The sequence below is a fragment of the Chroicocephalus ridibundus genome, chromosome 5 (assembly GCF_963924245.1).
Source record: "Chroicocephalus ridibundus chromosome 5, bChrRid1.1, whole genome shotgun sequence".
Lineage (NCBI taxonomy): Eukaryota > Metazoa > Chordata > Aves > Charadriiformes > Laridae > Chroicocephalus > Chroicocephalus ridibundus.
In genome coordinates this window covers 67,744,470-67,755,192 of record NC_086288.1, presented here as the reverse complement: position 1 = coordinate 67,755,192, position 10,723 = coordinate 67,744,470, and the positions used below count along the sequence as shown (strand labels likewise).

General features: G+C 40.7%; 1 protein-coding gene across 1 annotated transcript; it reads right to left on the bottom strand.

Moving 5' to 3' along the window:
• Positions 1 to 2,413: 2,413 nt before the first annotated feature.
• On the bottom strand, positions 2,414 to 8,153 carry CHRNA9 (cholinergic receptor nicotinic alpha 9 subunit). The gene is made up of 5 exons (XM_063336466.1): positions 8,087 to 8,153; positions 6,846 to 6,991; positions 5,881 to 6,035; positions 4,676 to 5,208; positions 2,414 to 3,073 (listed from the first exon to the last, which is right to left on the bottom strand). Exons 1-5 carry the CDS (start codon positions 8,151 to 8,153, stop codon positions 2,517 to 2,519), a joined length of 1,458 nt encoding a protein of 485 aa, XP_063192536.1. The 3' UTR covers positions 2,414 to 2,516.
• Positions 8,154 to 10,723: the final 2,570 nt, after the last annotated feature.

The following is a 10,723-nucleotide window of genomic DNA, read 5'->3' as shown; positions in this document are numbered from 1 at the left end:
TACTATCATATCTTCACATAAAACACGCTAGGGAAATGCAAAGTATGAGATCAACACCATCATCCAAGCATGCAGCATACTGAGGAGCACCAGCACAATAAAAACATCTGGGATCCACCCATGATTGCAAAGTTTCCCTTACTAGCCGACAGCTACAGCAGTTTGTTTGGAACAGAATGGCATGGGCACAATCTGAATTTTTAAGAAAGATATTCTGAGTCAGACTAAAGGTCTGTCTAAGCCTGGAAGCTGTCTCCAATGGGTGCCACCAGTGGGATGAAGGGCACCGAAGAACAACACGCAGTCATGAATCCCTAAGATATTGCTCTACCTTTCAAAACTTCATGACTGTATTTAGTAGTATGCTGATATATTTTTCTTCCATGTTTTTTCCCCGACTCTTTAAATCCACATATTTCATCATTCACAAATCTCACAAAACCTGTTGCAAGGAGTTCCTCAGCCTTCTCACATGTTGTACAGACTCCTCCCCTGTCACACACTGTATATACTTGATGTACCCAGTTCCTATATGGGAAGACACAGTGAACAGTAACTCTCTAATTTCTGTATGCCACCCCTAAGCCTTGGACAAACCCTTGGTCATCAGTTTTCCATTCTGAAGACCCGTGTTCTGAAAATTTTACCTTAATCTTTAAATACTTTGCTCCCTCAGCTTTTGGGACAATATTTTTTTTCCACAACAAAGAACACATCAGTTTCCTCAAACAGGCAGTGTAAGTGCCAAACCCTGAACCCCATGGCAAATGGGTGCAACCATTTTTCTGCACGGTGAAACAGTTTGTCTTCTAAAGGAGCTATTCAAAGTTACCCCGGTTGACTGGGAACTGATAATGTACAGGGAACACACTTGAGACTTTTTCCACATACTGAGTTTATTCTTGGCTAGCCACCCACTTTAGCTTTACATTAGAGCCTGGACTTTAAGGCTTGCATTATGTATGAGAATCCAGATAAGTTTACAGCATTAATTATTCCACACAAAAGAAAACCTGCCATTAGCAATTCAATACATCATTTACATCGTCATCATCATCATAATTACAATTCCCTTTCTTCCAATAAATTTTGGCATAACTACTGCATCACTTTGTCATTTTGACTCATTGCTCTTAAGTTACAGCTCTACAGGTATGCTCCTATTAACTGCAACAATTATGAAAATGAGTTTTATCACATGAACTTTTGACTGGGATCCATTACAGTGTCATTCTGCCTCTCCCACTGCATCTAAAATATCATGGTTTCAAAGTTCAGGGTGCTTTGTAAAAGCAATTTATCTGCCTGCAGGCGTGCTTGGGGTACTAGCTTCTCACTTTACTACACGAGACATCTTCCAGAGCTCTATTAGCCTGAGAGAGTTAACAGGAATTAAGGCATAGAAAAGGGGGTTTTGGTGTTGTCAGTGACAAACGCATTCACATACACTTAAGTACTAAGGTGTTGAGCAAGGAGTGTTGATTATGGCACTACTTTAAGAGCCTGTAAGATCATGCTTTTGTGCTAAGTAATGCACAGAGCAAACTCAGCATTCCTGTGAACAGTTTAAAATTTAAGTATTTAAGAGGATGCAAGAGTGAACAAGGGACACGTGGGGTGAACACCAGTGAAGGTCAATAAAACGAGCAGAGACAAAAGTCACAGCCTCCTATTTTAGCAATCTCAAGTGGCATTTAAAGGCCCACCTTGCAAAAACGCCCAGGGGAATGAGACATCTAGGAAGGACAGGCGAAGTCCTTCCTATTAGGCTCAAGAGAAAGAGAATGGAAGATTTGCCCTCCAACTTGGTGAGGAAGAAGCCCTGGGAATCTGGCTTACTGGAGCCACAGTTACAATAGGGTAATATTCAGCAGCAGGAAATGATAAAGAGCAAGATCAAGGTAACCATCATATTCAGTAAGCTCAATGGCATTAGAAGTGAAAAGCACAGCAGATAGACATGCAAAGCCTATGAAATGACAGGAACAGTGATCAGAAAGGCCATAGCAAAAAGGTAAGTTAGGAAGATGAGCTAAAAAAAAAAAAAGGAAAAAAGCCAATGCCATGAAGGGATGATTTCCAGGAACTGCCTGAACTGACTCCCAGGTCAAATACACATTTGTTTTTCCAGGGGAGAGAAAAGGCTGCTCAAGTTACAAGGTGCAGAGGTGCAGCCCTGTGAATACAGTGCTCCCTGCTAGGCTGTCTGCTCCATCGCTGCAATGCTCCGCCCTGTCCATCCCCAAGTCATGGCCACCACCCATCAAGATGGAGCCCAGAGTGCTCACCCACCAACCCCATCAGGGCCGCACTCCTGTACTAAAAGGCAAGGACAGTCACTAACAAAGCCCTCAGCCGCGCAATGTCCCAACATGCTGTCACAGCCTACAGAATCAATTTGTTTATTGTTACAGAATGCAAGACAAAGATCTCAAAAGCACTCCTGTTCCAGAGCTCCACCAAAACAAGCTAACCCAGTATATACAGATTTACAGAAGGAATGTGTTCACCTTCGGCTAAGGTGCTTTTCCAATGATCAGCACGCTCATAAAAAACACCATAATAAAGAAAATCCACATGAAAAACCTGTCCATCACTTTTGCGACTTTTTTCCACTCAATTCCTTTGGCCCGGTTTGCTTTATGGTCTCTAACACAATTAGCAATATATTCGATATTTTTAATCAGCGTTTTGTAACAGGAACAGCAATTAACAGTCTCCCTAACATTTTCACCATTAACTCCATAGCTTTTATTCAAATTTCCATTGAGCTTCTCCTTGAGATCACGGTCATCCTTCCTATTGGAATGGTGACTCCTTACCTCTTTGTGCCTCCTCTGACACCCATCGTCCCCCTCTAACTTACGTTCTTCTTCCTTCTCTCTTTTCGGACTTGTGCAATTTTCACCCACATCATAAACAAAAAAGATTTTTGACATGTAGTCCAAAATAATCACCTTGGCCCATTGTGGAACAGGCTTTGCTTCTGAGCCACAGTGATGGAGATTCATTATAATGATTGTCAATGCAGTGGAAGCTGTGATCATGGTCATAGTCGCTATGTAATACTTTCCTGAAACACAAAATAAAATCATATTAAAAATGCTACCCTAATAAAAAAAAAATCAATGCAGAAATAACAATGTGACAACATAGTGCTAAACATAAGTGCAAGAAAAACCATTTTTTAAATCACCCTGATTCTCTAGATACTTAGATCAACACTTAATTTACCATTTAAAAACAAAGATTAAAACCATTAAAGTAAAACCTCACAGTCATTACTGGCATGCCTTTATCAGATGAGTAAGTGACTATTGTATTAGCATTGTAAATATTTGCAAGCCAAAACCTCTGATTTCTTGAAATACACCCATTTAAAAAACAGCTTAAAAATGTTTATCAGGAGCCTTGCTCTTTTCCTGGTGTCTGTAAAACCCCAATGTTGACGTCTTCACGTGGCACATTAGAAATCCCACTTCCCGATGTATTAACAAAAGTGGTGATAACGCTTTGTTGGAGCTACCCCACACCAGCAGATGGATTCCTTCGCGTTCACACAGGCCGGTGAACACCCAGACCTTGCTGGTGTCCACAACTCCCTTGCTGACAGCTGGGGCCAGGCACAGAGCTGAGGGGTGGCCCTGTTGCCTGTTGAGATGTGTTGGCTGGATTTTTGATCCCAGTTTTCAAGGGGGTTGGGAAAGGATGGTGAGGGAATAGAGAAAGCAGACTGAGGCTAGATCCTGGGGCTCCTTAAATTAGACAGCGTGATAGGAGGGTAGGGAAAGTACTCCAGAACAGCAAGTCCATATTCTAGGCAGGAATAGTTGCTGCTGGGTATTGGAAAAGCATTCAGCCCTCCTGTTCATTGACCAGTGTTCTGTCTTGGTTAAGCCATGCAGTTTCTCATATAAACAGTACTAACAAGAATAAAAATAATGAGATATGAATTATCTTAATGAAGCTGGGAGCCAGCACGGAGGCAACTGTGTTCCTAGTCCTCCAGAAATCCCACCGGGGCAGCTGGGAAGCCTACTGCCGCAAGAGATGGAGCATCCAGGAGCAGGAGGTGGGTCCTGGCAAAAGGCAGATGGGACGGTGCTGAACACCACCCTTTTCACTACACATCAGCTCTTCTGAACTCTCAGACGTAAATTAAAATTCAGCATAATGGATTGCCAGGCATTACAGTTCAATGTAACAATTGTTGGATATGTAATCAGTTGGATATTAAGTCAGGATTGTGTTGGGTATTAAGTCAGTTGGATATTAAGTCTGAGTGCCCCAGCCAGGCCACCCAGTCATCTGGATCTGACAGAAACATATCTTGAAACAGTCTAGTCTTATGCATACAGCTCTTGTTTACACTTTGTACCCTGTTCTAACATTGTTTTCCATTACTAGCTTTATTACAATATGTGATAAAATAGTTTTACATTTCTAACTATATTTGATAAATAGAAATAGATAGGTAATACATAATTTAAAATAAACACAAAATAAACTTTAAAAGCTTCAGCATACCTGTAGAAATTCCACACACATGTTAAGTATTTCACTATGTTTTAAAAAAGCAGCACCTTTATCTTCCCAGAAGCCATAAATTATGTATGGTCTCCCTGACATACAGCCCTGCTATTAATAAGCCACGTTTAAAGTGTGTAAAGCTCACCTATCAAAGGCACGTTTTCAGAGGGAGGCATGATCTCTGCAACCATCAGCTGAAACACAGTCAGAGCAAGCAGGACTGTAACACCCAGAGACACTTTTTCCCCAGAGTCTGCAGGGAGATAGAATCCCAGTGGGGCCAGGAAAGAGATCAGAATGCAAGGAAGCAACAGATTAAATATGTAGAATGAAGACTTCCTTTTCAAAATCAGTGTGAAGGTCACATCTGGATAAGGCTCAGAGCAGCAGCCGTAAGTGATGACATTCTTAACCGCTGGCATACCATGAATCTCCCATTCCACATCTTCTATGAAGTCAGAGAGGTCACCACTATCAAGAGAATTGATGATGTCTACCTGATTACCATTATAGGTCCAGGACCCAAAGGTAAGGTTGCACTGCTGGCTGTCAAAAGGGAAATAAGATACATCCACTACACATGAGCTCTTTGTGATAGCAGGTGCATCCCAAGTGATTTTTCCATCATATCTCAACACAACATTAGTATTCACTGGTTCTGAAAAGTCATCATCAGCCCTAAAAGACAGAAAAGTAACAGTCAAGATCAACCGTCAAGAACTTAATGTGCTAAGGGGAAAGGGGAGGAAGTCCCTTGTTTCACACCTTTAAAAGCATGCTTCTGAAATCATGTATTAATTTATCCTGAATTTTATTAGGAACTTACTATTAACTATTATTTACAGGTACCAGTGCCCATTAATGCCAAACATCAGTGCTGCTAAATTATGTTGTTATTTGTTGGCCATGGCTTCTTCAAACTTGACTACGAACAGGATACAGTAGGATAAGAATCCATTCAAAGATGAAAATAACCTTCCAGTCACTACTGGCCTGGGAGAGCAGTCAAGGAGCGTAGGCTTTGTGTACCACCCTTTTGTGGACACACAATCTTCCAGAGCTCTTCAGCAGCCTCAGCAGAAAGCACTTCAGACGGCCAGGGTATTCAATTCTCAGCGCAGAGAAATTCAGAAGAGCTTTGCTGCGTAGCATAATCAATTGCCAAATCCTATCTATGGCTTTATTGCAAAATATTTAGACGATCAACAACAAATGTTAAAACAACAAACCAACCCCTTGCTAAGGTAAGGTAAAGTGATGCAAGTTCAGACTCTGTGGGTCAATTCCTCCTTCTACCCCCTCCCTCCCTCAGACAGATAATTCAAGCTGATTTTCTCCAGCAACACTCACTTGTTATACAGGACAATATCTGGTCTCCAAACCAAATCGCTTGGAATCCTGATGGAATCCAACCCATCGTATTTATCTTTGTCCCATTTGAGGTACGCATCATACCAGCTTTGTCGAATCCATAAGTAAGCTGACAAAATTTGGTTCCTTTCATCCTGCACAAAAACATAGAAATATTTCTAGCTGAAGGTGACAAAAGCACATCCTAGATGCAGACGGCAGTTGTTGTATAGCTTTAAAGTAGTGCCCAAAGCAGGCCAGAATGCTCACAGGCCACAAGAGTACCCCTCAGACAGGTACATATGCCCATACACTGTATGGGGAAGTTATTTGTTTGGACTTTCTCTAGTCCAAACTTTCTTCCCCCCTGCACCCTCCCTTAGCTTTAATCACAGTTGTCTGAGGCTCCCAGTATCTTAAGAATTTCCTTTTGTGAGCTTCAGAACACCAAACAGCTAATGGATTCAGTCTAACGCCATTCTCTGAAAGCTTGGTGAGGCCTTGAAGTTGTAATTTAGAAATCACAAAAGTGATTTTCCATCCTCCTTCCCGACACATTTTATTTTGCCTTAAAAGCGTATCTGGCTGAAAGAAATGTATAAAAAAAAAAGTCACTGGCGGCTAAAACAGGGAGTTTATGTAGAAATTAATTGCATCTCAGAAAACACATTTGCTCTTTTTATTTGAAACTCGGTAAAAATTGCCTGGAGGGTGTGATACCAACACCTAACTACAAAAGAAGTCTTAACAATTCAGCAGCTCTAAGTTTGCAGGCTTATAATGGAAGTCTTAGTGTTGCAATCAGACAAGAATCTACAAAGAACTGGAGAACATGACCCTCCTGAGGAACCATTACTGAAGTTGTCACAACAAAATGCAAGTTGTTTTTCCTACTCCAAGCAAAAGGCTTACAGCTAGTGCATTTCTGCACATCTTTAGAAAAACAGAACTGTACTCTTACTCACCATGTCTTTAATTTGGGACAATGTGATCTGAAGGGTGACATTCAGTACTTTATCTGTGTCTTCCACTGGTCTTAGCGCATTTGAGTAGTCTTCAAACAGTTCATTAAACAGCATGTGAGCATATTTTCCTTTGGCTGATTCTACTGCTAGATAACACAGATTTGTTCAGCACATCAGATTAAGCACTGAGCAGTATCAGAAGACATCCTCTTTCCACACCTTCAAGTAGTATTTGCCATAACTGTATTTATCATTCGCATACTAGAACATCATTTAGTGTGGAGAAGAAGTAAACCTGATGAAGCTATTTAAATGAAGACAGCTTTCATCTGTAGTAAATGAATAGCTAAGCCTAGCTTTTCACACCCACTGAAAAAAAACCAACACTCTGCATCCAGAGATTCCTGCCTTTTTTTGAATGTAAATATCATTATCTTTATTTTACTGATCTTTTACATAGGCACAGAGATTATTGACTTACAGTCACACAACTGCCATGCTAAAATTAGAAGCGAAGTCTGAAGTCAAGCCTGCTCCCGGGCTAGCGACTGGCGATATCTCCCTAAATGCAGCACTGATTCCTGCTACTTTCAGAATTTACCCCCACCCTTTTTTTTTTTTTTTAAACTACCACTTGGAAAAAGCCTGAGCTGCTTTTCTTCACAAACCAGCAATTGCATGTTGTCTGAACACATCCTTGGACTAACACCTTCCCCAAACCATGTATTTGGGGATGCTTCTTGCTATCCAGACTTAACCACTAAGGATAATCCGCTGAAACTTTAGATTTTAACTGACACTTTTGCTGTTCCACACTGTTTTGTGCATTACAGTTTCTCTAGGCAGTGTCTATGTTACCTTTATATAGATTCACACATTCTTGCAAGCAAAGGGCAAGGACAGTAACACAAGACTTGCACAAATGCCATCTGGCACTACGTAGGAAGCAAGTGCTTTGGCACACATCACTCTCAGGTGACTCACAGTGACTTCCTGGACTAATCAGAGTTCAAAGCAAACCCTTCTGATTAAAAAGAAATCCTAACAAATCAAAGAGTCGCAAAGAGCAATTAAGTTCTGTATGTACATAATCATTCTTTTTGTCTATGCATCACTAAGACAAAGTAAAACAAAACAGATGAAAGACTTCCAGAGCTCAACTGTGTAAGACACACCAGGACACCAGCTCCTGAATAAAACAAACCTCAACGCAACCTTTAGCTATCGAGCAGTATTCTCACCTTGCAGTATCGCTGCTGCAAACAGCAACCACAGAGAGATGTAAGAGGGCAGGCCATTTCTCTTCATTTCTGGACCTTAAATAAAACTGTTCACCCAAGGGCACAAAAATGTTTATCACTATCCAAAACTAACAAAAAAAATAATCAAGCTGCACAGCAATATAAAGATGCTGAGGCACTGATGAGCTGCTAGAAGCAACTCAGTCCTCCCTCAGCAGCTGTCAGAGTCCTAGAGTGATGGATGGTCTTTGTCCCTGCCACCACCTGGGGCTGTGATCAACCCTCCCTCGTAACTTGAGAGCTGCCTGCTCTGAAGCTAATGCTGAGAGAGAAGACAAACGGATGGGATATCAGTAGGAAAATTGTATTCCATTGCATTTTTTTACTACAAATATGAGATTTTGTCCAATTTATGAAGAGCCCTTTTAGAGTTCTTTGGTGGGCCACGTTTTTGCTGCCCCTACGTTCAGCAGTAGCTTGCTCAGAACCAGTTCTGTGGAACTCGTGTACCCTCACAAAAAAGTCATCTGCCTCAGTACTTTAATTGGTATAGTCACACTCACACATCCAGTATGTCAAAAAAAAAAAAAAAAGCAGCCTACATACTCCCATGCTGACAAAACAATGTTTTTACCTAACAAAGTGATGCCACATGGAAGAAATGCAGCTACACCAAGTTGGACAACACAGGCAATATTTGCAGCAGCCTAGTATCGCTGTGCAAACAAGAACTTACACGGGTGTTGACAATTCTGAGACCGGTACTCAGCACAGTAAATCAGGAGCAAAACTGGACTCTGCAGATAAACTACCACATCCCAATAAAGCACAGTTTTTCCCAGCTGGACTTGGCAAGATTTTACAAAAAATTAGAGTTACTGGACAGCTCTTGCATTTAGCCAAAGATTTACAGGAGAGAAATATGAACATGAAACAATACCACACCTGGCCTCCCGTCTACCCCAATGGTCAAATCTTCATTAGCTCTGTTTATATTACTCATGTTGCCTAGTTAGTTTCCTAGTACTGCAAGCAGTTTCTTACAAGTTTCTCACAGAGAAGAGGAGATGACTTCTTCCTTTCCACAGTCCAATCCATCCTTCATGATATACGGCAGTCCATTTTACCATCCTTACAGAACACAAGAGAGTCACTAAAATAAAATGGTGAAAACGCACAATGACCTACCAGCAAAAAGAATTGGCCCAGAATAGTTCTGATCCACACAAAATACAAATACAAAGCATATAATCTTTTGGCTAGAAGGAAGCTGATCCCTCCACACATGTAATTTCTACATAGTAGCACTCCTGGCACTCACTGGCTAATGCTTGTGCTTTTGTGGGGTCTATAAATCAATGACATTTATGGCCAGGTTTAATAGGTAAGCAATAAATAATTTCAGTCAAAGCACCCATAATGAAATTCATCTCTGTCACTTCATTTGCTGAACTGTCAAAGGGGAAAAAAAAAGTGGAAAACAGTTTAGAAGTCACAAGGTCAGAGCAGCCCACAGGCAGTATGTAACAACCTGCTTTTTCTGTGGGAAGAAGGTATATATTGTTAAGGGCAACAAAAATCAGAGACGGAAGATGAAAGATTTTTGGATACAGTCAGATCAGCGCATTCTCAGGGGATACCTTTAGTCTACAGTACATTTGCCATTATGTCAGCAAGTAGCTATCGCTTTGCTTCTCTCACTGTAATTACAAGAGTGACCAGGGGCACTGCTTTAAGTGTGCTCCTGTAAATACTGCTGGAACCAAGACTGAGCTTGCTTTGCCACAGGCTTGAGACAATCTTGTGACCTGTTACACCAGCATTACGTATCTGCCAAGTAGTGCAGACTGATGTACTTTAATTTGCATAAGATCATGTATATTAAAGAACCCCGCACCTTTATTGTAGTGACATCTTCTTAAAGGGAAACCACAGGTTCTGGAAAGACAAAACCAAGAAGCATGCTTACATGCGTTATTTACTCAATTTATTCTTATACGTACATATATTCCATATGTTATTCATTATAAACTTGCAAAGGGATAGATCACAACTGGGAGGTTACGATCTATCATGTTTTCAGTCATCAAATATATCCAATAGTTGCCATATATTGGACATACAGACAGGCAAACACAAGCACACATGTACAAGAACGCATTTGTTATGTTTGAGATGCTGCATTGATTATACAGTGCTTTAAAAATAAAATACACCCAAAGGCCTTCAGTATTACAGATTCAAGAACCTCAATCTTAGTATGCCAGAGCATTTGGCTCTTTTACATTTGCTCACAAGAAATATGATCTGTAATTTTAATCAAGACATTTTGTGTGAAGAGTGAGTATTAACATTAATCGTTGTTCATTGGTCTGAGAGATTCATCTACAAACCCATGTTTCCTCGGAATATAGTTTTGAATTGTGGCATAATCTACGGCAGTACTACTCCCAGATCAAACATCCCATTTAACATTTGAATGGAGCTCAAATTTATAGTTAAGCAGTTCTCCATTTTTACAGTATGAAGTTCTGCTAGGAAGTCAGGAATTAATATAAAGTACGAAGCAGCTTACGAAGATAATTTAAGAAGAGTCACGGGTGTTTGCAAGTTAGAATCACGCCATTAACCTCTCCC

Coding starts and splice junctions, on each gene's coding strand:
- CHRNA9 (XM_063336466.1), bottom strand. CDS start 8,153: ATGAAGAGAAATGGCCTGCCCTCTTACATCTCTCTGTGGTTGCTGTTT. Junction 6,992..8,086: donor TGCAGCAGCGATACTGCAAG/GTGAGAATACTG, acceptor TGTGTTATCTAG/CAGTAGAATCAGCCAAAGGA. Junction 5,209..5,880: donor GATATTGTCCTGTATAACAA/GTGAGTGTTGCT, acceptor TCTGTCTTTTAG/GGCTGATGATGACTTTTCAG.